The 26,862-nt window shown below is 41.6% G+C and overlaps 2 protein-coding genes across 4 annotated transcripts in view; both read right to left on the reverse strand.

Annotated features, from left to right (window-relative positions):
* LOC126082021 (glutathione S-transferase A1) overlaps positions 1-26,862 on the reverse strand; it is a 231,545-nt gene that overhangs the window by 101,798 nt on the left and 102,885 nt on the right. The window lies entirely within an intron of this gene.
* The window catches only part of LOC126081957 (glutathione S-transferase A2), a 130,586-nt gene that overhangs the window by 839 nt on the left and 102,885 nt on the right, over positions 1-26,862 (reverse strand). The window contains exons 1-6 of one of the 3 annotated variants that reach the window (XM_049894207.1): positions 18,625-18,674; positions 10,850-10,965; positions 6,288-6,339; positions 5,127-5,259; positions 3,557-3,698; positions 731-862 (exon numbers count right to left, since the gene is read on the reverse strand). In XM_049894207.1, the coding sequence (XP_049750164.1) occupies positions 731-862; positions 3,557-3,698; positions 5,127-5,259; positions 6,288-6,339; positions 10,850-10,936 (546 nt within the window). In that variant the 5' untranslated portion in view covers positions 10,937-10,965; positions 18,625-18,674. Of the gene's footprint in view, positions 1-730; positions 863-3,556; positions 3,699-5,126; positions 5,260-6,287; positions 6,340-10,849; positions 10,966-18,624; positions 18,675-26,862 lie in introns of those variants that run through there. The other 2 variants (XM_049894216.1, XM_049894225.1) reach the window with 2 other exon arrangements.

Raw genomic sequence — 26,862 nt, forward strand, 5'->3', positions numbered from 1 at the left:
GCATTTTCCCCTGAAGACACCTTTGTTTAAGACTTTACTTATATCCCAGTCTTCTTTATCTTCTTCCTTACAGAGACGTCTTGTATAGTCATTGTGCTTGCACAATACAAGGATGAATAATGTGCCTGTCTTCAAGTCAGATATCAACACCAATAAAGTTTCCCAATAACAGAAATAAAGATAGAGGAAAACTGAGCAGGAATAAAGACAGAGAAAACTAAAAATGATAAACCATGGGGCCAGTTGAAACTAATTTGCCTGGTGAGAGAGATAAAGACAGGCAGGGGGTGGGGGTGAGGGGGAAGACCAGTGCAGAGAGAGACTCAATGTCTAAAAGGCAGAGCAGAAGCCAAGGGTAGGAAGTCAGAGGGAAAGAAACCTGCTCAGGCAGACTCAGAAGTGGAAGACCTTGGATAAAGGAAATCACAGAGAAAAATGAGACCAGAGACAGCAATGGAATAGAGGGAGGGGCAGAGATGCTGAGTGGAGTCTTTCTCATGATAAAAGACAGAACATTCTTCTTGGGTTACCATCCAGTTCCAGTTTTCTTGGCTTAGCAAGATCTTTTCATGCCTCAGAACCACGGCCTAGAAGCTAATTTTGATGACATAAGAGAAAGGGAAGGCCTGGAAAAGGCTAGGGCTCAAATCACCAGTCCAAGGGTCCATATAGTAGATTCCCAGGAGGGAGGGGTGGGGCTTCCTCTCCTGGAGGCTGTGAAATCAATCACCTTCAGTAGAGGGAAGTTGGCAATAAGGCTGGGGTCCAGCTCTTCCACGTAGTAGATAAGTTCAACCAGGTGAATGTCAGCCCTGCTCAGCTTGTTGCCAACAAGGTAGTCTTGTCCGTGGCTCTTTAACACCTGGAAAATTAGAGGACATCAGATCATGAACACATGCAGAGTCAGGCTGGTTCTCTCCCGACTCCCTCCAGCTGGTGTTCCCCACCCCTGCTGCCTTACTGGGCAGTTGAAGAGCTTCAGACCTTTCTCCACCACCTCTGATTCAATAAGAGAGAGGAGGAAGTGGATTTCTACTGTTCTTTCCTCACTCTTCAGTTGAAGCCCAAGCTAGTGTTTTCTTTTCTCTTCCCCACATCATTGTGACATTTCACACTCCAACCCCAATACTTGCATCTTCCACAAGTGCCAGGGACCTAGCACCTGCTGCACCGTGTGTCTGTTTAGCCCACCCCCTAAATGTGTGCAGCCCTGAAACTTCAGGCTATGACTCTCCATTCTTCTCTCTCTTCTCTCCCTTGGGTGACATCTCTTCTTCATGACAGCATTCTTCACCTCTGAACAAACTATTTCAGAGTCTACATTTCTCCTCTTACCTGCTTCCTCATTTCCTGGTCTATCTTTTCTCGGAATTCAACCTCTTCCTTGCAACATTTACTTTGATTCCTAATTTACCTGTGTCTGTAAAAACGTTGGAGCCCTGGTGGTGCAGTGGTTAAGACCTTGGCTACTAACCAAAAGGTGGGCAGTTTGAATCCACCAGTAGCTCCTTGAAAATCCTATGGGGCAATTCTACTTTGTCCTATAGAGTTGCTATGAGACAGAATCAACTCAAGAGCAAGGGTTTGGTTTTTTAGGTTTGGTAAAAACATTGAATTATGTTATAATCTGCATGCTGGAATGTTTAGGGCAGAACTGCACTGATGTTGCATTCACTTGGAAAGGCATCAAAAAGTAATAAGTTTTGGATGGAGAGATGAAAGATGAAAAGATATGATTAAACAAACGTAATAAAATATTAATTTTAGAATCTGTGATGGGTATATATGTATTGTACGTGCTTTTTAACTTGTCTGTCTGTCTGGAATTTTTCAAAATAAAATATTGAGAAAATGTGTGATATTTATTTAGAATATTCCAACCACGTACAGATCATAAAGAATAAAGACAAAAACACAGGACGTCACTACCTAAAGATAAACCATTGTTAACCCTATCGGCAAATATCCTTTCAGACTATGTCTCTGTATAGATCCATGTGTAATGATTTTATACAAAAATAAAATATCAAAAGCTAATTTGTAATATACATTTTCACTTACATTTTCATGGGGGCCGATTGCATTTCTAACTGTAGATAGATTAATCTGTAATGCTGTATGGTTTGTCTTCTGCGAAGGTGCCCTAAGCTGTCAGTATCACCAGAGCCATGGTGGCCTATTCTCTTATTGCTATTAAACTTGTAGTTTTTTGTATAGAGGCTGAGACCCAAGGACTGAATTAACATTTGTTGAATGAATGAAAGAATGATCTATAGATGGATGTTTCGATGTTAGTCCTTTTTTCTTTTTTTTTAAGCCTCCTGAATCTCTTACGCAAGAGTTCTTGGAATGCTAAAATGGCTAAGCACTAGGCTACTAACTGAAAGGTTGACGCTTCAAATTCACCCAGAGCTACCTTGCAAGAAATGCCTGACAATCTACTTCTGAAAGATCACGGCCACTGAAAACCCTGTGAATTGCAATTCTGCTCTGAAACACATGAGGTTGCTGTGAGTCCAAATCGACTCGAGGGCAACTGATTTGGTTTTTCATTTGATCTCTTATGGAGCTACTGGTGTGCATGTAGTTAATACGCTTGGCTGCTAACCGAAAGGTTGGAGGTTCAGGTCCACCCCATGGAGCCTTGGAAGAAAGGCCTGGTGATCTATTTTCAAAAAATCAGCCATTGAAAACCCGGTGGAGCACAGTTCTACTGTGACACACACAAGATTGCCATGAGCAGAACTGCCTTGATGACAACTGATTTGGGGTTCTGGCATCTCTCGTAATCATTTTTTGGTTCATGATTTTTATATAGCTTGATTTCAGAGAGTTTTCATCTTGAAATGTTCTCCTTTTACCTTCAAAGAAAAAACATCAACTAATATATGTACTATAGGGTCACTATGAGTCGGAATCAACTCGACGGCAGCGGGTAATATATGTACTGTATACTTAATGATGAGACTTTTTTCCTTTAGTTTTCATGGCTTTCCTCAAAAGTCTGACAGCCATGTCCCAAATCCTTTAGATTCTTCTTAATAAATTTGTGTGTTTCTCGTTCTCCTCATCCAGCTATCCCTGTTTAGCTACTTCTTATCCAACATTTGAATATTTACAATATTATCCCAGTGGGCAGCAGTCTCATGTCTTCCTATACACGGTGCCTGAATATTTCTCTAATGTATTGCTTTTATCATGTTCCACCTTGGATCAAACCCTTGGTGCTCTGCAGGGTCTAGTCCAATCTCTACCATTGCCCGAAGCACCTGCCAACTCGAGTTCTAAATATGAAGATGGAATTCTGTGAGTCAGAGAATTCTAGATTGGGTCCTGGTAAATTGAAATTTTCTGAAATTTTACAACTTGGCTTTATAACCGATAAAATTGTTCTTCACAGTTGATTTTTATAAAACATCTTGAGGGTCAGGATGCGACCTTAGTTTATTAAGGGAGGCTCACTGGAATGAAGGTCAGTGCCCAGTAATGGCCAGGCACTGGAATTCTGTTGTCCTCTAAACTCTTTACCTCAAAGCATCCAGCAGATTCCATTTACCTTTTCAAAGGCAGGAAAATAACGGTTTGTTGTTTTCTCTTTGATCAACGCAAGCTTGGCATCTTTTTCCCCAGGTGGTGCAACTGGCAAAAGAAGGATCATCTCACCCAAATCTGCCACACCTTCTATATACATATCAATCCTGAAAGACAAAAATGAGCAGAGTGTCAAATGCCTCCTGCCTTAGATTTTATAATTCAAAAAAGAGTCTCTTTTTCATTGGGTGTTTATTTTGTGCCAGTCATAATGCTACAATTTTTAATTATCTTTTCACATTTAATTTTTAAATCAATCTACTGGGGTACACGTGTCTAAAATTTTTGTTAAACACATGACCAAATGTAGGTACAGAGAGCATGGGTGACCCATTTAAGGTCAAGGTTAAGACAGTGGTAGAATCACTGCAAGTACCAAATGATACTCTATTTAGGGTTTTCCATCTCTGTTGTTGGTTCTGTGCACAAACTAGTGTGAGGCATATGGCTAAAGGCCTGCCACCGAAGTAATCCCAAGGGACAGGTCACAAGGTGACCTCAGTCATGTCCTCTTAACCAGGTACAATTATTTAAACAATTCCAACCAATGCATATTCCAGGAAACATTTTTCCTTTTGTTCCAAACTGAGCTTTTTTTTTTTTAAATAGTAGTAAAAATATATAAACAAAACATTTGCATTTCAGCATTTTTTACATGTACAATTTAGTGACATTAATTACACTTATCACTGAGTTTTTTAACTAACAGCTTATCGAAACATAATTCTCAGACCATAAATTTCACCCTCTTAAAGGGTACAATTTAGTGTTGTTTAGTACATTCACAGAGGTCTGTAACCATCATCAGAATATTTGTGTCATTCCCAAAAGAAACATTGTTCCCTTTAGCAGTGACTCCCTATCAGACTCTCCTCCAACCCCTGGTAACCACTAACCTACGTTCTGTCTCTAGGATTTGTTTTGGGGTTTTTGTGTAAGTTTGGCTGCTTCAGGCCTGTATCCAGATACCTGAGGTAACCCCGGGCACCAAGGAATCACTGGGTTCTGGCCTCTGTTAACCATGCCAGGTCGGCTAGTCCATATAACTTAAATATCTCGTCATCATTTCATAATTTCTAGAACTTCAGAATCAGTCTCTTTGGCTCCTTCCCTTCCTCAGTCTTCTTCTCTAGACACTCAGACACTTTGTTCTTGTGTCTAGCTGTTGCTACCATGCACCTCCTAAAGCCCTGAGCTGCTAGAACAATGATATTACTATCTTTCTGGCTTCCTTTTTGTCAACACTTGGAAATCTCTGTCTTGGTGCTACATGGTGGCGCACCCACTAAACCCAGCCCAGGTTTTCATTCCCCCTTCTCTACAGCACTGGGGTGTGCTGGACGTCACTCAGGCTATATGCCTAAGGCCCAGCCTGCTGCTGAGTCAGGATCCCCTGCCATGGTCCCACTCAGTTCTGGGGCTTCTGCTCCTCCTGGCCTCTTCTTCTGCAGTCCCAGTATACTCTGTCCACTCAAGGTAGGACCTAAGTGGTTCCCATGTTGTTTGCTGATATAAGAACAGAGAATATACCGTACAGGGCTCTCTCCTTTATGTCCTTCCCATAGAGGTTGTATTTGGTGGCAATGTAGTTGAGAATGGCTCTGGTCTGCACCAGCTTCATTCCATCAATTTCAACCATTGGCACTTGCTGGAACATCAAACTCCCCTCTTTTGAAAGAAAGAAAAGAAAAAGAGTAGGTGAAATATTTTATGGATCGCACCCTTTAAGGATGAAAAAATGTTTGTTCAGGTGACAGAAGATGCAAAATAAAACCAAAAATCATAACGCAATGGCATGTCAACTGAAATTGCATTTGGTTTTCAGCTTCACAGTAGTCCTTCCTGTTCTTTTTGATCTCCCTTTTATTTTTAACCTGTTTTTTCATTTATCTTATTATTTCCCAACCAGGTATAAATTGATTCCTTTGTATTTTATGTGTCTAAAGTACCTTCAAGAAAAGTTGGGAGTGGTTGCAACAGTGGTGCCAGCCAGGTGCCATTTTAAATGGGAAATTAAAAAAAAAAAAAAAATTTTTTTTTTCTTTTTTCCCAAAGTAATTTTCATGGTGTTCATGACATTCTGAGAGGGATTTCTATGTAGAGGCCCCTTTCTGTGCTCCTCAAATCACACCATAGGAGTGGTATATGCAGGGCAGGTCCTGTTTTCCTAACCCCACAGATGCTGTTCCTTGCTCAGTTATCTCCCTCGCCACCCTCTCACCTGGCCTCCCAACTGGTTCTACATGGTCTCATTTAACTGTGTCTGCAGTATTGCTAGGATGTCACTTCATCACAACCGATAAAATAACTGAAGTCATTGCCACTCCTCTGTCTATTTATTCCTTTCACTCTAATGCATGCTTTTGTGTGTCTTTTGCTGGAGGGCAGTGTGGGATCCTGAACTGTTTGCAGCTCATTCACGGTACACAAAAGCATGAGAAAGCAACCAGAGGGAATCACAGGGCACTGGACATGGTTTCTGTAGCAGACTCCCAGCGTTGTAGCCCTTCTTAGCCCTGAGAGAGTTGTCAGACCTGCTCCGGGAGCCCCACTCCTTATATTTTAACCACTTTTCTCCTTCTCTACCACCCTTAGCTACCACCACATAGACACATAAGGCATTGCCTGGTGTCTCCCCCTCGACTTAGGACTTCTAGTAGACATCATCTCAGTGGCATTTAGAAACTTGGTCTTACCATTTACTAACTTTTCCAAGTCTTCTGGAGATTCTAAAAATTTCTCTTCAAACTGGAAGGCAGAAACAGTAAAAAAAAAAAAAAAAATCCTGTTACTTCGTTCAATACCATTATAGAGCTTTCAAACTTGAAAGGCTAGTACATAATATGGAGAAGGTAAGATTTCTGAGTTTGGCAGGAGGAGTCTGGTCTTGGCCATTTGGAATACTTAGATAAAACTCATCAAGGAAGGGGCATGGGTCACAGCCAGTGGCTGCTTATTCCTTAAGGTCCCCTTCACCTCCATCCTATCCCCAGAAATTAGGTAAAGATTTGGAGGAAAATGTCATTGGAGGGAGGAGACTTGGGTGATTGCTATAATTCTGGAGTTTTAACATCTTGGGAGAGCCTGTTTCTCCACGTCAGATCAGGTTAGGACAGTGTGTGCCCCCTGTCACCAATTAGCCTTTGCCATAATTTATATCATCCTATTCCACAGGAGTGAAGCCCTGGTGGTGCAATGGTTAAAGCTCTCGGCTGCTAACCAAAAGGTTGGCTATTTGAACCCACCAGCCGCTCCCCAGGAGAAAGACAAGGCAGTCTGCTTCTATAAAGATTTACAGCCTTGGAAGCCCTATGGGGCAGTTCTGCCATGTCCTGTAGTCAGAATCACTCGACGGCATCAGGTTTGCTTTCGTTTGGTATTCCCCAGGAGCTTCGTCCATGGCAAAATGGGTCCTGGTTGTTGCAGAGCTCCTGTTCTTGCAACTCAGTATCTCCTCTTCTTGAAAATTTGGGACACTCTAAGGCAGATTTGCCAATCTAAGGAGAAAAACTAGAGTCCCTGGGCTAGTTCCAGCCCCTCTCCACCAAATAACTTTGGTTTCTGATTTGACTTCCTGGGTTCGTATCTGAGCTTTTTCACTTTGTGACCTTCAGTGCATTACTGAACCTCTGTGTGCCTCAGTGTTCTTACCTGAGTGTGATTATGGGTGTCATTATGGTACTTATGCTATAGGTTTAATGACTTAGGCATGCAAAGCACTTAGAACCGTATCAAGTGCACATTAAGTGCTTAGTAAATGTAAGTTGTCATTAGGGTTTCAACGGGTGGCTGCTGTTTCATCCTACAGATTCACATCCTTTTTTTTTTTTTTTTTAAGCAATCCACACTGGTGAATATGTAAGTTGTTCTTGGCCTATTTCTACTATGTTAAACACAGGTGTACATTAGACCTTCTAACACATGTTCCATTGGTTGCATGGCAGCCAAGTAGTTGGGCTCTTTCAGGCGGGTCAGAGCTCTGAGTGGTTATACCTCTTTAATACAAATAGAAAAATTATTACTTAATGATGCACTTTTTTTAAAAGGTAGAATCTATTAAACCAAAAGTCCAAGGACAGAGTTATCAAGAATGTGGATTTTATGTCAGTCTGATTTGTTCCAGTCTTGGTTCTGTGACATAATAGCTCTGTGAGCTGGAATGCAGTCACTTAGTATCTCTAAACCTTAGTTTCCTCATTGATAAAATGGGGTTGACCATTCCTTCCATGAAATATTGTTATGTTTTTAAACTATGTGGCGCAAGACATGGCCCAGAGTAAAACAAGTAGTGGTTTTGTACCATCAATTCCGACTCACAGCAAACCCAAGTGACAGAGTAGGATTACCCCACAGGATTTTCTTGGCTATAATCTTTACGGAAGCAGGTCAACCACGTCTTTCTCCCGTGGAACCACTGAATGGGTCTGAACCGCCAACCTTTCAGTTAGCAAGGTTCATGGTTGTGAAAAGGTTGGGAATTGTGGGATTTGTAATTTCTCAGGGAAATAACATTTATTGTGGATCTAGACAATCCCACAGGGCCAGATTATAACAGATGGTGTGTGCAAACAATTTATAAGGTGTCCAGTTCAAGGCAAACATATAAGATGGCGAGTGGTCATCACAGGAGGGTAGTGAGGTGGGGATGGGGTGGTGAGGGTGATGTTGCTTATGAGGCAGGTGGAGGAGTTTGGGTTATGATGATCACCCTTTGGGCACAGAGAACCCTGGAGCCCTGAGCAGGGTCTCTGAACAGCCCTCGCCCCACCACCCCTCTTCAGTCAAGCTGGGTAGACAAGAGGAAGCCTGGATGCTCTCAGCTTTGCCCCCTGCTCCGTTCTCCTGTGAGGAGCTCATCTTGCCTGGGGGCTCTGAACACAGACATCTTCTGAACCACAGAGCTGAGGCCTGGACTTTGCTAATACAGGTTATTCATTTATAGAGAGAGGACAACCTGGGATCACAATATTTAGATTTTTGGTTTGCTTTTTTCTTCATAACACTGAGAAAAGATTAGACTAAAGTCTAGTACAGTCATGAGTGGAGTAAGTCATGAAGTCATCAATAAAGTATAATCCCGAGGCTTAGATAAACACGTTCCTATGAGGCTGGAGGGAGGGGATTAGCAATTCGCTTCCCAGGACACCAGCTCATAGAAATCCCCCTTTCCTTGTGCCACCTGAGGGGCAAGATCTTCTGAGTTCGTCTATGACTCGCTCCCCAGCTCCCCAGGAAAACAAACCTTCCCTCCCTCAGTTGCTGGGTCCCCTTGATCTGGACTGAGAAAGTGTTTTTTTCAGTGACTCCTCTAGAGGGCAGCACCCAGCAGGGTCACGCAGAAACCTAGCAGTATTTCCAATTGGAATCCTAGGAAGTCTGGCATTTTAACACTGTAAAAAGCCCAGGTGTCCTCCCAGATGTTCTCACTCCTTATTTTAATTCTCTATTTACTTGTCTGCATTCTTACTATATGTCAGCCGTCTGAGGGGAGGGACCATGTCTGTCTGGTTCATCAGTGTATCCCTAGGACTTAGCACAGAAGTATGTGCTTGCCAAGATAATTGCTGAATGAATGCATTGAATCTTTCACAGGCAGTGCAACCCACTCACTCTCTCCACCTCCCCCACATTCGTGGTTTGTATTTTAAGTTTAATTACACTCATTTTCTTATGTTATGTATTTTTTATTATGGAGACTTTTAGCATAAATAAAAATAGAAAGAGTATAATGATCTCCTCCTTGTACCCATAACCCAGCTTCAGTAATTATCAACTCAAGTCAGTCATTTCATCTATACCCCTGTTGCTCTCTCCATATGGTAATAACTTGGTGCAAATCTTTCATTCTCAAATACTTCAATATGTGTCTCTAGAACATAAAAAACATCTTCAAAATAACCAGAAAACATTATCACAGCTAAAAAATTAACAATAATTCTTTAGTATCATCCGTGTTCATGTTCTAATTGTTGCATAAAGGTCATAAACTATTTTTTCCAGTTTGTTTAAATTCAAATCCAAATAAGGGCCACCAATTGGGATTAGCTGATGATTCAGTTTCTTTTAATTGTTTCTGTGCTCTGTGATGGGCAGAAATTATTAAAAATTATTTAGCCAAATCTGTCTCTTTCTTAATAACTGGTGATTTCATGTTTAAAAATCAAATATATTAAGGAATAATTTACATAAAAGACTCATTTTAAGTGAGCCGGCCCCATGAGGTTTCACAAATGTAAACACCCATTTAACTCTATCACAACAATACGTATAGAACATTCCTGTCACCCTGATAAGTTCTCTCATGCATCTTTGTAGTCAATCCTCCATACCCACTCTCAGGCAACCACAAATAGGCTTTCCATCATTCTGTGTTTCCCTTTTGTAGAATTTATAAATGGAGTTTTAAAGTGGAATAATATGCTGTATGCTCTTTTGTGTCTGGCCTCTTTCAGTCAACCTAATTTTGAGACCCATCCGTTAGTGCATGTATCAGCAGCTCATTCAGCAATGTACTCTTTACATTGCTGAGCACTATTTCATTATAAGCTTTTCTATATACTAGATCATGTACTCTGCAAATAGAGATAGTTTTATTTCTTCCTTTCCAAACTGAGTGCCTTTTATTTGTTTTTCTTGCCTAATTGCTCTGGCTAGTATGCCTAATATAATTTGAATAGAAGTGGTGAGAGAGGACATCCTTGTCTTGTTCTTGATCTCTAGGGGAAAAAGCCTACCGTTTACTAGCAAGGATTATGCTGTCCCCCGCCTCCATAGCTGTCGAGTCGATTCCGACTCATAGTGACCCTATAGGACAGGAGCACCTGGTGGATCTGAACTGCTGACTTTTTGGTTAGCAGCCATAACTCTTAACCACTATGTCACCAGGGTTTCCAAGTATGATGATAAAATAGCTGGAGGGAAATGGAGAGGGGGTGTCGTAGATGACCTTTAGTAGGTTGAAGTTCCTTTCTATTCCAAGCTTACTGAGAGTTTTTATGGTGAAAAGGTGTTGGATTTTGTCAAATGATTTTCCTGCATCTATTGAGATGATCATGTGCTTTTTGTCTCTTATACAATTAATATAGCGTGTACATTGATTGCTTTTCCAATGTTAAATGGACTTTGCATGTGATTTTTTTTCATATTTTTATTTAAGGCAAAACTCATCTAATATGGAAGTCTCCTGGCTTATGTGAGAAAAACACTTTGATACAGACACTTTTAGATATGACTTACCATGACCTAACTCAGAACCTACCTCAACTCCAGCTGCAGCCAAGAGCCACCGGGTAGATTCCATTCTGCCTCGTCCATTGAAGTAATGAAGCATGGGCTTCCCCGCCATGATAGCAGAGGTCCTGCTTTTCTCTAAACCTGAATGAATGAATCAGACGACAGAAGCAGAAATGTACTTTATGATGTACGTTTGAACAGGACCAATGGTATAGAAGGGTAGAGTATCTGGCTTCTCTGTAGTAGGTTGGAGGGGTCCTATGAAGGTTTTCCTTGGCCTCAAATCTCTAATATCCGTGGCCAACGTTGTGAAATGGCATCAAACCAGTCTCATGTCTCCATTGGTTAAAATGCGACCATTCTTGGGAGGCTAACAGATGAGCCTGTAGTAAGAACGCATGTGTGGACATTAGCAGGAGGGGAAAGATTAAACCCAGCAACCCAGTGCCGTCGGGTCGATTCCGACTCATAGCGACCCTATAGGACAGAAAGATTAGAGAAGGGATATTGAAAACTTCCTCATGTTCCCTGCCCACTGTTTTCAATACATTATACCTTAATTCTCATGGCTGCCTCATGAACCAGTAATGAAAATGAGGCTCAGAGAGGTTAAATGGGAGGTCTACAGCCACACACCAGTTCTCAATGGACATGGAAATTCACACCCAGGACTTAAGAGGGCAGGCCTGGATCCTACACAGGGAAGACCCTGGGAGTCTTTAAGCTGACCTTGAAACCAGAGGTCATCACTGAGCAGGAGGAGGAGGAGGGAGCAAAGTCACTCTCTGGCTCTTTGGCTGTTACGTTGCATTTGAGCAAAAGTAGAAATTAAGACTCAAACTTGCCTGACTATAGCTCAAAAGATCCAAATTCTTTCCACACACAGAGGAGGACATTAATTCATTGCTTCATTTGGAATTCTATATTCTACCTCCACTGAGTGTGTTTTATTTAATTTTACCGTTTAGAAAAAGGGGTGTTACTGCATTAACTTTATAGTGTTTGGAAAGGAACTAACATTTATTCAATGTCTACCACACACTGGGTATGCTCACAAATTTATTTAGTCTTACAAAATCACCCAAGGTGGATTTGGTAATTATTCTCATTTTACATTTTATGTGCAGATTTTTGTATGGATATAAGTTGGGGATACTGAGGTTTCTAGAGAGTAAGTAACTTGCCCAAAATAAGTGGTTGGCTGGGATACAAATCCACTTCTATTCAAAACCAGTCTAAAAAGCTTTACTTTCTGTACTGGTGGTTTTCAAAATACACATGGCGACGCTTTAATGGATTATAAAATTACTAAATTTATTGCTAAAGTCCATAGTTTACATTTAGGTTTATTCTTTGTGTTGCACAGCCCTATGTTTTAACAAATTGTTATTGACATGTGTTCACCATTATAGTATCATACAGAAGTCCCACTGCCCTAAAAATGCCCTGTGTGTTACGTATTAATCTCTCCTCCCTTCCCCTAACCTTCTGGCAACCACTCAGCTTTTCACTGTCTCTGTACTTTTTCTTTTTCCAAAATGTCACATAGGTGGAATCATACGACATGTAACTTTTTTGCACAGGCTTCTTTGACTTGTTGTTGTGTGCCCTCAAGCTAGCAGTATGAATTTAAGGTTCTTCCATGTCTTTTCATGGCTTGATGGCTCATTTCTTTTTATCACTGAATAAACACTCCATTGTATCAATGTACCACAGTTTGTTTATCCATTCAACTACTGAAGGACATCCTGGTTGCTTCCAATTTTGGGCAATTATGAATAAAGCTGCTATACACATTTGTATGCAGGTTTTTGTATAGACGTAAGTTTTCAACTCATTTGGGTAAATACCTAGAAGCACAATTGTGGAATCATATAGTAAGCCCATGTTTAACTTGGTAAGAAACTGCCAGATTGTCTTCCAAAGTGACTGTACCATTCTGCATTCCCACCCGCAGTGAATGAGTCCCTGTTGTTCCATGTCCTCTCCAGCATTTGGTGTTGTCAGTGTTTTGGATTTTAGCCATTCTAATAGATGGGTGGTGATACCTCATTGTTGTTGTTGTTGTTGTGTTTCGTAATTTATTTGGGGTGTTGTTCTTGAGAATGTACACAGCAGGATATATGCCAATTCTACAATTTCTATATGTACAAGTCAGTGAATTGGAAATCTACTAATTTTAAAATTGAAATAAAAAGAATAGAAAATATCAGCATGCATTACATATAGAACAGGTAACTATTGATTCATGAGGTTTCAGATTCAGTTACATACATGGTGTATACATGAATATATGGGGTGTGCATGCTTATTTGGTCATTATAAAGGGTAAGAGATACATTGACTGGGTCCAGTCAAGGAAGTTTGAAAGCCCTTGCTTTATCCCAGGTTGCTTGGAAGGTAAGAGCATAACAGGGACCCAGAGAAGGCAACTCAATGACTTCAGCAAAGAATTTAACGAGTTCGACCACGGGTGTGAATAGAAACACACAGGATTAATAAAAGCAGGAGTCCCAGGGCCAGGATTTAGGAGGACCAGTTATATTCTTCTCTCCAAACCGCAAGCTCTGTTTAGAAAACATTAAGATGATTCTTTGAAAGTATTGCTGTTGTGGAAGTTTGGAGAAAATACATTTATCTTTGCCCAATGGATATATCTCTGAAAAAGTAAGTGTAACGTGAATTTTAGACATCAAAATGTTTCAAATATCCATAATTTAAAATGTGGAACTCAATATTCTTACCTTTTAGGAAGTAAAGAATCTTTTGAGAATATACTTAACTCATCTGCCTTGCCATTGGGGATTTTGTGTATTATACTTTCTTATCATGGGAGATAGAGATGCTATGATTCAGCAGAATTTAAAAGGAGATTAAAACTTTACTAACTTGTTAAGAGTGTTTAATTGCTGTGGACTAGAGTTCACAGAGCTAAATGATACACATCCTCACATTAATCCCACTTAAGTGACAGAGATCATGTTACAAAGGGAAATGGGTATTTATCTTACATAATATATCATTTCATGATAACACGCTCTCTCTTTTAAGCCAAGTTCATGTTCAGAACATTAAGCTTCCAAAGGCCTGATCAAGATTGGGGCATCATAATACCTTGCCTCAATCACAGAAACTGAGAACTAGAGAGATTGAGTGATTTGCTGGAGGTCACAGACATGTGTTCCTTATTCCTACTCAATATCTACTATTTCTACCCTCTACAACCACCCTGTGAAATAGTTTCTAACATCCCATTTTAAAACTGAGGAAACTGAATTTTAGAGGGATAAACACCTCGCCCACGCTCATAGTTCATGAGTATCCAGTCAAGTCTGGTCAAGTCGAAATCAGTCATCTGACCGCAAGACCAGGGAGTTTTTGCTCACCATCTCTGTGTTTCTCTGAGAACCTTGTGTATTTTCCCAGTCAGAGTCCACTAGCCAGTTAAAGGCTAGACAGGCAGGAAGAGAGAGGAACATCTAATTCATGAGCTTCTGTCTGTTAGCAGTTTTTAGGGGCTTGATTGGAAGAGAAAATTCATAATAGCCAGCCTTGCCTTACCTTGGCATCCTAAAAACTATTAATAAATTCAGTACTAGCCAAAAATAAAAACCCAAACCCAGTGCCATTGAGTCGATTCCAACTCATGGTGACGCCATGTGTTGCAGAGTAGAACTGAGCTCCACAGGGTTTTCTTGGCTGTAATCTTTATGGAACGGAAGAGCCTGGATAGAGCAAGTGGTTTGCTAATGCAAAGGCTGGCTGTTTGAACCCACCCAGTGGCTCTGTGGAAGTAAGGTCTGGCAAACTGCTTCTGTAAAGGTTACAGCCAAAAAAAAATCTATGGAGCAGTTCTACTCTGTAACGCACGGGGGTGCCATGAGTTGGGGGTGGACTTGACAGCAGCTAACAACAACAACAAGTCTTTATGGAAGCAGATCACCAGGCCTTTCTTTCAAGGTGCCGTTGGGTGGGCTCGAACCACCCACCTTTAGGTTAGTTGTTGAGCACAAACCTTTTGCACCACCCAGAGACCTAAACTGAGTACTTGAATAACTATATTTTAACTTAATAAGAAAGCGGGCTACAGATTTACTGAACCATTTGTGACTAGAGGACTCCCTCAGACTATCGTTCTGAGACAGACGTCACACCTTAAACTGAAATTATCCCTTGAGGTCACCTGTTAGCTAAATAACGGATTGGATCATAAAATAAAGACTATCACCCATGAGTAATGAGTTTCTTTAAAAAAACAAAATCAACAACGGGAGACAAAACGGTAAAAAATTAAAGTGAAAATGAGAAGGTAAAGGGACAGGAAAGCTAGAGTACTGGAAATGGTGCAACCAGAATGGAATGAATCAGAATGATGACATATTGTGAAAATGTAACCAAGATCACTGAGTAATTAGTTTAAATAGGAACCTAATTTGCTGTGTGAACTCTCACCTTAAACACAATAAAATACTAAAAAAAAAAAAAGAAAGTGGGCTTGTTTTTAAAAGAATAAATCTTATGATCAATCCACTAACAAATTAAAGGAGCTATGTCTCTGGATTGGTCCTAATTGCAGTGTTTCTCAGCACAGAGAAGGGAAACCCAGAGCAAACAGTGCAGGCTCAGATCTCAAGTCTTTCCTTTAGGAGGAGCGTAAGTTCAGGCAGGTTGTTCAATTTCTGTGGCTCAGTTTCCTCTTCTAAAAATGGTGAATCTACTTTTGAGAGCTATTGAGAAAAATAAATGAAATAATGTGTGTAAAATGCATAAGAGGCACTCAGCAAACGGGAATTTCCGCCTGTCCCCAGTTCTTGGAAGGCAGGTGAGTCTCAGAGTAGCAGAAGTGTTCTCTTGTTCTCAGGTCTATCCACTCTGTATTCACAGAGCACCTGTAGCACATAAGATATACATAGGTAGATAGATAGCAGGTCAATAGGTATGTGGGTCAGTAGATAGAAAGATAGATAGATAGACTTGGTGCCTGCTCCATGCACCCAGCGTGCCTTCTTCCCAGGCCAGGCCCTGGCTGCCACTTGCCCTGTTCTAGGCACTCCGGAAGCACTCCTGTTCACAGGTGTCCAACCATGTGACTGAGCCCCCTACTCCTCTCTCCATTGATTCAAGTACAAGGCTCAAGGCCTCAAAAATAAAAACCAAACGAAATCCGTTGCTGTCAAGGCGATTCCGACTCCTAGTGACCCTATAGGGCAGAGTAGAACTGCTGTGTAGGGTTTCCAAGGAGCCCCTGGTGGATTCCAACTGCCACCTTTTTGGTTTGCAGCCATAGCTCTTGACCACTACACCACCAGGGTTTCCCAAGGTCTCAGGGAGGCTAATTTTCAACACTTGATGAAAACCATCACTTCTCTCCAACATCTGCTTCCTTACCTGAGAATGCAGACATTTTACTGATCTTTCCTTGACACTTGTTTCTGGTTTACACTCAAATGTATTTCCTTCTTTTAAAAAGTTTCACTCAAACTTCCTCAGCTCACGCTGAGTAGTTTTCATGTATCAGCAATGATGATGGCCTATGGGATCAGACATGAATCTGGTTTGGCTTCTGCCCTAAAGAGGCTTGAATCGAGTTTGAAAAACAGGCTTTGAGATAACTAACAGCAGAATGGGTCCAGCAGTGGCATCACTTTAACTGGGTCCCTAGAATTCTAAGCCAAGAATCATGATTCTCTTAACAGAGCAAGTCAGAACCCAGTGGAGAAGGCTGCCGGGCTAAGAAAAGTATGGGTCCTGCCCCTTTGGCCCAGGTCAGATCCGACCTTCCAGGGCAGCATCAGGACCTCCAGGCTCAGTGACTTTTCCACCCCTTTGATATCTGACCTTCTACCCTTCAAATTAGGATTACACAGGACAGCCCCCCTTAACAAAGAATTACCCAGCCCAAAATGTCTATACTGCCAAGGTTGCAAAACCCTGCTCTAGTCCGGCCTCTCGGTTTGCAGTGTGTTGAATGAACCCCGGAAACAGAATGAGATTTGCCAGCTAGCTAATTCGTGGCAAAGGCTGAATTAGAATCTAGCTCTTCTGACATTCAGACTAATTTATTCCTAGTATAGTGTTAAAAACATTCAGACTTTGACAATGAAAGAGATCAATTATTTATTAAGAGAAAGTATGAGAGAGAAAGAGAGAGACATTTGCCACCTGGCAGTCAGCTCCAGGGAAACTGCTTTGAGGTTTTTTGCTTATATGCCATTTATAATCTCATGATAAAAGAAAGTGAGTGAAGTCCTTGGGAAACAAGGAGGGGGGCATTCCTGAGGAATTAATAAGGTTGGTTTGCAGAGGTATATTTAACAAGACACCCAGAGGTCTTGGAGCATTGTCCAGGCTTCTGGGGAGTTGTTTAATTTTAGCAATAAATTAAAAAAAAAAAATTGCCGTGGAGTTGATTTAATTCATAGCGACTCTGTAGTTCAGAGTAGAACTGCCCCACAACGTTTCCAAGGAGTGGCTGGTGGATTCGATCTGCAGACCTTTTGGTTAGCAGCTGAGCTCTTAACCATATGCCACTAGGGCTCCAGTTTTTTTTTCTTACACTAGTAAATCTTAATTTTGAATTTTCATACCATACACAGTATTACATAGTTGTTTATGTACACATCTGTGTCTCCGTTAAATTGTGAGCTCTCAGAGGGCAGAGAGGTGCCATGCTATTTTTTAGCACGGTGCATTGCACATAGCAGATATTATGTGATGGCTTGATAAAATCAAAGAGTCCTCCTAGGTATACTCAGAGTCAGATATTTTTCTACAGTTTCCTCCTTTGAGCTTGCTTTATGAGAATGAATACCATAGAAAAATTAAAGAATAATATGGAACTGGGGTGCTAAGTCAACAAATCCTGATGGTCATACCCAATCTTCTACTATTAAAACAGAGCAGTGGGACTGTGCCACTGAGTAAACATAAAAGGACTAAGCAAGAGAAATTTCAAAAGAGCAGGGCAGCCCAGGGAAAGGATTAGGAAATACTGGCTGAACTGGAAATATGGCAATTCAAGTGAGGGGCATTATTGCTCATTTTTTTTTCAGTTGCAAATCCAGGGTCTCACATACAAAAGTTCTGTATATTTAGATTCGCTTGCAGTTTCCACACAGTTCTTCACCAGAAACCGTGCCTACCTTTTGGAGCATAACAACCTTAAGAAAATATTGCAAAGTCAATGGTGCCAAGACCCAGCATCAAATCACAGAGCATCTCTTCTAAAGGAAAGAGCTAATATGTGTGGATTCTACCACCGAGGTGTAAATTCGGACTGTGTTTGGTGGCATTGGTAGATCCTTTCTCAACAAACGTGGAGGTGTGAGAGGCAACTGAGGCATGGAGTCAGCGGGATTTCTGTCCCTCTCACTGGTCAGGTGGGGACCCTAGTCTGCCATCCTGCCAAAGTTAAATTCATGACAATTGTGTGCTGACTCTTGTCAACATCAAGTCAATTCTATTGCAAAAGTCACTTTAGCATAAACTCCTACACTCCCCTCTGGCACCGGACACATTCTCACATCATCTAAAATGTTACCATTCTTTTTTCTCTCATGTCATGAATTCTTCTCAGACCATTGCATTCTTGTGCCCTAGTTTTCTAAGTTCTCCATTTTTGCATCTCTCCAAGGATCTATCAGCAACTGAATAAAAAACTCTCAAACTCTTAAACACACCAAGAAGTCCCAGTGGGACTCTAAAAGAAGACTTTTCCGTTTTCTAAGGACACATTTTGAAGTCTTTTTCTAGCCATCTAGATGTGAGGCAATGTATAAGATTCATAAGATCAGCACTAACCTTATTAAATCTGGCTTCCACTGGACTCAGCAACTCAGTGCCAATACCACTTATGTGTGTAAGCTGTTTTTATACTTGAGTATCTGCTTCCTTCCCAAATGTGTAACAGTTCAGTTAGCCACTCCCTTGTCTTTTCTGCAGCCACCAGATTCCATTCCAGAAGAGGAAAATGACGAGCCATCCTCTAATCACAAAACGACTGGTTAAATGTTTCACTTCAAGGTTAGCAGTAAGAAGTTTAAACAAAGAATTTCAGGTTTATTTGACTCTCTCTGCAAGTCAGTGAGGACTGGCTTTTTGGTGAAAGTTAGTGTGGGGGTTTTCATGAATTGGATGCAAGGATGCAAAGTGCTACTGAGATGGGGAGATGATGTGATGAAAAGGCAACGGGATGGCACCCTGGGGTCTTTTTTATATCAGATTGCCAGATAAAATACAGGATAACTTGAGAATGTGAAGTTTTGACAAATAATCGATAATTTTCTAAGTATATCCCAGGTATCGTACAGGATATACTTATACTTAAAAACAATTATTCATTGTTCATCTGAAATCCACGTTTAACTGGGTGTCCTGCATTTTACACTAAATCCGGCTACTGTATTGGCGTAAATTCTCCCCTCTGCTGGACTCAAGCCAGCTGCCTCACCTTTGCACATATTGTTCGTTCTCTTGGAACATTCTATCTTCACCTGCCCCTGAACTTTCCCTCTGATGACTTTTATGACATTCTTTTGACACTATGTGTTTAATATCTGCTTCTGCTATTGCTATAGGTCAATAGGTCTGTAGGTTGGTAGATAGATGGACCTGGCGCCTGCTCCATGCACGCAGTGTGCCTTCTTCCCAGGCCAGGCCCTGGCTGCCACTTGCCCTGTTCCAGGCACTTTAGAAGCACTCCTGTTCACAGGTGTCCAACCATGTGACTGAGCCCCCTACTCCTCTCTCCATTGATTCAAGTACAAGGCTCAAGGCCTCAAAAATAAAAACCAAACGAAATCCGTTGCTGTCAAGGCGATTCCGACTCCTAGTGACCCTATAGGGCAGAGTAGAACTGCTGTGTAGGGTTTCCAAGGAGCCCCTGGTGGATTCCAACTGCCACCTTTTTGGTTTGCAGCCATAGCTCTTGACCACTACACCACCAGGGTTTCCCAAGGTCTCAGGGAGGCTAATTTTCAACACTTGATGAAAACCATCACTTCTCTCCAACATCTGCTTCCTTACCTGAGAATGCAGACATTTTACTGATCTTTCCTTGACACTTGTTTCTGGTTTACACTCAAATGTATTTCCTTCTTTTAAAAAGTTTCACTCAAACTTCCTCAGCTCACGCTGAGTAGTTTTCATGTATCAGCAATGATGATGGCCTGTGGGTTCAGACATGAATCTGGTTTGGCTTCTGCCCTGAAGAGGCTTGAATCGAGTCTGAAAAACAGGCTTGGAGACAACTAACAGCAGAATGGGTCCAGCAGCAGCATCACTTTAACTGGGTCCCTAGAATTCTAAGCCAAGAATCATGATTCTCTTAACAGGGCAAGTCAGAACCCAGTGGAGAAGGCTGCCAGGCTAAGAAAAGTATGTGTCCTGCCCCTTTGGCCCAGGTCAGATCCGACCTTCCAGGGCAGCATCAGGACCTCCAGGCTCAGTGACTTTTCCACCCCTTTGATGTCTGCCCTTTTACCCTTCAAATTAGGATTACACAGGACAACCCCCCTTAACAAAGAATTACCCAGCCCAAAATGTCTATACTGCCAAGGTTGCGAAACCCTGCTCTAGTCCAGCGTCTCAGTTTGCAGTGAGTTGAAGGAACCCCCGAAACAGAATGAGATTTGCCAGCTGGCTAGTTCATGGCAAAGGCTGAATTAGAATCTAGCTCTTCTGACCTTCAGACTAATTTATTCCTAGTATAGTGTTAAAAACATTCAGACTTTGACAATGAAAGAGATCAATTATTTATTAAGAGAAAGTATGAGAGAGAAAGAGAGAGACATTTGCCACCAGGCAGTCAGCTCCAGGGAAACTGCTTTGAGGTTTTTTGCTTATATGCCATTTATAATCTCATGATAAAAGAAAGAATGTACAACTGTTTTTTGAAGATTATACAGTATTGCAGAACAGGTCACATGGAATATACAAAACTTTAGAGATACAACCAAAAAACCAGACCTGCTGCCATCGAGCAGATTCTGACTCATAGTGACCCTCTAGGACAGAGTAGAACTGTCTGAAAGGGTTTCCAAGGAGCGGCTGGTGGATTTGAACTGCAGACCTTTTAGTTAGCAGCTGAGCTCTTAATCACCACACCATACGCCTTGGGAAAAAGAAAATTTTAGGCTAAACATCTATCATCTGTTACTTCAAGTGAGTGAAGTCCTTGGGAAACAAGGAGGGGGGCATTCCTGAGGAATTAATAAGGTTGGTTTGCAGAGGTATATTTAAAAAGACACCCAGAGGTCTTGGAGCATTGTCCAGGCTTCTGGGGAGTTGTTTAATTTTAGCAATAAATTAAAAAAAAAAAATTGCCGTGGAGTTGATTTAATTCATAGCGACTCTGTAGTTCAGAGTAGAACTGCCCCACAACGTTTCCAAGGAGTGGCTGGTGGATTCGATCTGCAGACCTTTTGGTTAGCAGCTGAGCTCTTAACCATGTGCCACTAGGGCTCCATTTTTTTTTCTTACACTAGTAAATCTTAATTTTGAATTTTCATACCGTACACAGTATTACATAGTTATTTATGTACACATCTGTGTCTCCGTTAAATTGTGAGCTCTCAGAGGGCAGAGAGGTGCCATGCTATATTTTAAAACAGTGCATTGCACATAGCAGGTATTATGTGATGGCTTGACAAAATCAAAGAGTCCTCCTAGGTATACTCAGAGTCAGATATTTTTCTACAGTTTCCTCCTTTGAGCTTGCTTTATGAGAATATACCATAGAAAAATTAAAGAATAATATGGAACTGGGGTGCTAAGTCAACAAATCCTGATGGTCATACCCAATCTTCTACTATTAAAACAAAGCAGTGGGACTGTGCCACTGAGTAAACATAAAAGGACTAAGCAAGAGAAATTTCAAAAGAGCAGGGCAGCCCAGGGAAAGGATTAGGAAATACAGGCTGAACTGGAAATATGACAGTTCAAGGGAAGGGCATTATTGTTCATTTTTTCAAGTTGCAAATCCAGGGTCTCTCATACAAAAGTTCTATATATTTAGATTCAATTGTTTAAGATCTGCTTCTGCTATAGACTGTGAGCACCTGAAGTCGGGACCTTTGTCTAGTTTGCAGTGAAGTGCCCATAGTCTAGCACAGCACCTGGAACGTAGTATGAGCACCATAAATGAATATTTAAAAAAATATTTTAAATAGAAATTTTCTTACGGATATAAAAGTAGAGAGAGTAGTATAACAAGCCCTACTTCAACAGTTGCCAACAATCTTTTCTCAACTATATGCCCACTTATTCCCCCCACTATCATAAGATCAGGAAACCCTGGTGGTGTAGTGGTTAAGTGCTACGGCTGCTAACCAAAAGGTCAGCAGTTGGAATTTACCAGGTGCTCCTTGGAAACTCTATGGGGCAGTTCTACTCTGTGCCATAGGGTCACTATGAGTTGGAATCAACTTGATGGCAGTGGATTTTTTGGTTTTATCACAAAATCAAATTTCGAAGCAAATCCCCGATGGCAATTCAAAGAAGGAGACAGGTTAGGAAGTTGGAATGCTGACTTCGTATCTGATAATAATCGAAAGGAACAAAATGTCATAAAATCTGTCCATAGCAGGTTTATCATTTAATTAGCATATGTAATGTGAAAAAGTCCCTTAGCCTCACAATAGCCAGGATTAACGACTTAGAAAGCACTTAATTGCTGTAAGATTTCAGATTTCTCTTGCATGTGCATGGCGTCCAAGCCTGCTTTATTTACACTTGAAAATCGTCCTTGCTTCTTCTAAAGCTTTCTCATCTGGGATTGCTTCCTTTGGCTGCCAGGCTGCAGGAACTTCTTCACTGTGGGCAGGCTGCTGACTCTGGCCTTCGGGGCCTGCAATGGACCACAGCTACAGCCTTAGAGTGGAGCCAAAAGACCAGCCCGTCATTAGCACAACCCAGGACACCTGAGACCCTCCAAGACAAGTTCCAACTGAGTCCTGTCCATCAGCACCTAAATGGGAAACACACTGTAATGAATTGAATTGTGTCCCCCAGAATTATGTGTCAACTTGGTTAGGCCATGTGTGCTTTTCCTACATTTTGTGATCTTCCTATGTGTTATAAATCATAATCTCTGCCTGTGGTTAAAAGGATTAGGGTGGGATTGTAACACTGCCCTTACTCAAGGGACCTCTCTGCTCCAATGTAAAGGGAGTTTCCCTGGAGTGTGGCACCACCTTTTATCACTCAAGAGATAAAAGGAAAGGGAAACAAGTATAGATTTAGGGACCTCATACCACCAAGAAAGCAGTACCAGGAGCAGAGCATGTCCTTTGGACATGGGGTCCCTGTGCCTGAGAAGCTCCTTGACAGGGAAAGACTGAGGACAAGGGCCTTGCTCCAGAGCTGACAGAAAGAGATAGCCTTCCCCTGGAGCCAATGCCTTGAATTTGGACTTGTAGTCTGACTCGACGGCACTGGGTACACTGTGAGAAAATAATTTCTCTTTTTTAAAGCCATCCACTTGTGGTATTTCTGTTATGGCAGCACTAGGTGACTAAAACAGATGCCCAGAGAGAAATGAAGATACCAAACCAAACCCACTGCGGTGGACTCAATTCCAACTCATAGCAACCCTATAGGACAAAGTAGAACTGCCCCATAGGGTTTCCGAGGCTGTAAATCTTTCTTTTTTTTTTTTTCTTAATTGTGCTTTAGGTGAAAGTTTACAGAGCGAATTTGTTCCTCATTAAACAATTAATACATGTATTGTTTTGTGACATCAGCTGCCGACACCGCGACATTTCAATACTGTCCCCTTCCTGATCTTGGGTTCCCCATTTCCATTTGTCCAGCTTTCCTGTCCCCTGGTGCCTTCTTGTCTTTGCCCCTGGGGTGGTGTGCCCATTTATTCTCGTATACATGGTTGAGCTATGTGTGTTATTGTTTGTTTTCAGCTGAAGGATGAACCTCAGGAATGACTTCAGTACTGAGCTGAAAAGGTGTCCATGGGCCATACTCTCGGGATTTCTCCAGTCTCTGTCAGACCAGTAAGTCTGGTCTTTTTTTTGTGAGCTTGAATTTTGTTCTACATTATTCTCCAGCTCTGTCCGGGTCCCTCTATTGTGATCCCTGTCAGAGTATTCTGTGGTGGTACCAAAGCCGCAAATCTTTATGGAAGCAGACTGCTACACCTTTCTCCCATGGAGTGGCTGATGGGTTTGAACTGCCCTTTTGGTTAACAACAAGGCGCTTTACTGCCCCACCGGGCTCCTCAAAATGAAGATAAGAGGAAGGAAATATTACTTAATACCACTTTCCTGTGAAGATGCCTTTGTTTAAGACTTATATCATAGTCTTCCCTATTTTCTTCATTACAGAGACATTTTTATATTCATTGTGCTTGTACAATACAAGGATGAATACTGTGTCTGTCTTCAAGTCAGATATGAATACCAACAAAGTTTCCAAACAACAGAAATGAAGGTACAGGCAAACTGAGCTGGAATGAAGCCAAAGAAAATTAAAAATAATAAACCATGGGGTCAGTTGAAACTAACTTAACCAGTGAGAGGGAAGGGAGGCCTGTGCAGAAAGGCACCCAACATCTGAAAGATGGAGCAAGAGCTGAGAAAAGAAAACCAGAGGGAAACAGACCTGCTCAGACTTAGACATAGAAAGAAAGGATAACACCTGGGATAAAGGAAATCCCAGAGGAAAATGAGACTAAAGACAGCAATGGAATAGATGGCTAGGCAGAGAGATGCTGAGTCCTGGGTCCTTCTCATGATAAAATATGGTTCCTAGGTTACCATTCACTTCCAATTTCCTTGGCTTAAGAAGATCTTTCCATGCCTCAAAACCAGGACCTAGAAGCTTAGTTTGGTGACAAAAGAGGGAGCAAAGGCCTGGAGAAGGCTGGGGCTCAGAACATCACCAGTCCAAGGGTCCATATACTAGATTCCCAGGAGGGAGGGATGGGGCTTCCTCTCCCAGGGACTGTGATATCAATCACTTTCAGCAGAGGGAAATTGGTAATAAAGCTGGAGTCCAGCTCTTCCATGTAGTAGACAAGTTCAACCAGGTGAATGTCAGCCCTGCTCAGCTTGTTGCCAACAAGGTAGTCTTGTTCATGGCTCTTTAACACCTGGCAAATTAGAGGACATCAGATCATGAACACATGCAGAGTCAGGCTGCTTCTCTCCTGATTCCCTCCAGCCTGTCTTCCCCACCCCCACTGCCTTACTGGGTGGTTGCTACATTTTTCACACCCCCTTTCCCTGGTTCTCAGAAACCCTGGTGCTATAGTGGTTAAGTGCTATGGCTGCTAACCAAAAGGCTGGCAGATCAAATCCACCAGGCGATCCTTGGAAACTCTACGGGGCAGTTCTACTTTGTCCTAAAGGGTTGCTGTGAGTTGGAATGGACTCGTCGGCAGTGGGTTTTTGGTTCTTCCCTGGTTCTCAGCCTTTTTTCTCTTCACCTCCATTATCCAGTCTTTACTTCATATCAACCCTGGTGTTATGGATTGAATTGTGTTCCACAAAAATATGTGTTGTCAATTCTAACCTTTACACCTAAAGCTATAATCTCATTTGGGAATGGGTTTTCTTCGTTATGTTAATGAGACAGTGTGAGTGTAAGGTGTGTCTTGAGTCAATTTCTTGAGGTACAAAGGAGATTAAATACCAAGCAACAGAGCAAGAAGAGATGGGGGAAAAAGGGATGTCAAGCCACATGAAAACTGCCCAGGGACCAAGAAACAAGGACCTTTCCCCAGAGCCGACAGAGAAAGAAAGCTGTCTCCTAGAGCTGTCTTCTAGCCTCCTAAACTATGAGAAAATAAATTTCTCTTTCTTAAAATTGTTATAGCAGCACTAGATGACTAAGACACCTGGCTTTCCTCCAATAGGCCCACATTCCTCTCTCCTCTCTCTTGCAGTGCTTCAGACCTTTCTCCACCACCCCTGATTCCATGAGAGAGAGGAAGAAGAGGGTACCTGCTGTTCTTTCCTCACTTCTCAGTTGAGGCCCAACCTAGAGTTTTCTTTTTCTGTTCAACATCATTGTGGTGTTCACTCCACCTCCTCATCCCCCTACCCCATTACTTGCATCTTCCACAAGTGCCAAGAGCTTAGCACCTCCGCACCACGTTTCTGTCTGTCATTCCTCCTAAATGTACGCAGCCCCAAAACTTCACGCCATGACTTTCTATTCTTCTTTCTCTCCCCACTCCCTTGGGTAGCCTCTCCACAAGAGCATTCTTCACCCCCGAGCAGACTGCTTCTCCTCTTGTCTGCCTCCTTATTTCCTGGTCTATCTCTCTGGGGTCTGAAATAAACCTGTGTCAATTTGAACTCATCATCTTCTTCCAGTTTGGCTTTGACTCCTCACTTGCCTCTGTCTGCCAATCACGTTGGATTGTGTTATAATCTGCATGCTGGAGTGTTTTGGGATGAATGGCGCTGATGTTGTAACTTACCTTGAAATGCATCAAAAAGTAATGCGTTTGATGGATGGAGATAGGGATAGAGAGATCTACGATAATGTTAATTTTGGAGTCTAGGTGGTGGGTATATATGCATTCATTGTACATTTCTTTCACCTTTCCTTAAGTTTGAAATTTTTATAATAAAATGTTGGGGAAATTATGTGACATTTATTAAAAATATCCCAACAGTATGCACATCATGAATAATGAGGCAAACATATATGGTACCACCACTTAAAGATAAACCACTGTTAATCATACCAGCAAATATCTTTTCAAACTACATATCCATATAGTTGTTTTTATTAGAAGTATAACAGAATGAAACACTTCCTGGTCCTATGCCATCTGCATAATCGTTGTTATGTTTGAGCTCATTGTTGTAGCCACTGTGTCAATCCATCTCATTGAGGGTCTTCCTCTTTTTCACCGACCTTTTACTTTACCATGCATGATGTCATTCTTCAAAGACTGGTCTCTCCTGATAAGACGTCCAAAGTATATGAGACAAAGTCTCAGCATCCTTGCTTCTAAGAAGCATTCTGATTGTTCTTCTTCCAAGACAGATTTGTTCATTCTCCTGGCAGTCTATG

The sequence above is a fragment of the Elephas maximus genome, chromosome 1 (assembly GCF_024166365.1).
Source record: "Elephas maximus indicus isolate mEleMax1 chromosome 1, mEleMax1 primary haplotype, whole genome shotgun sequence".
NCBI lineage: Eukaryota > Metazoa > Chordata > Mammalia > Proboscidea > Elephantidae > Elephas > Elephas maximus.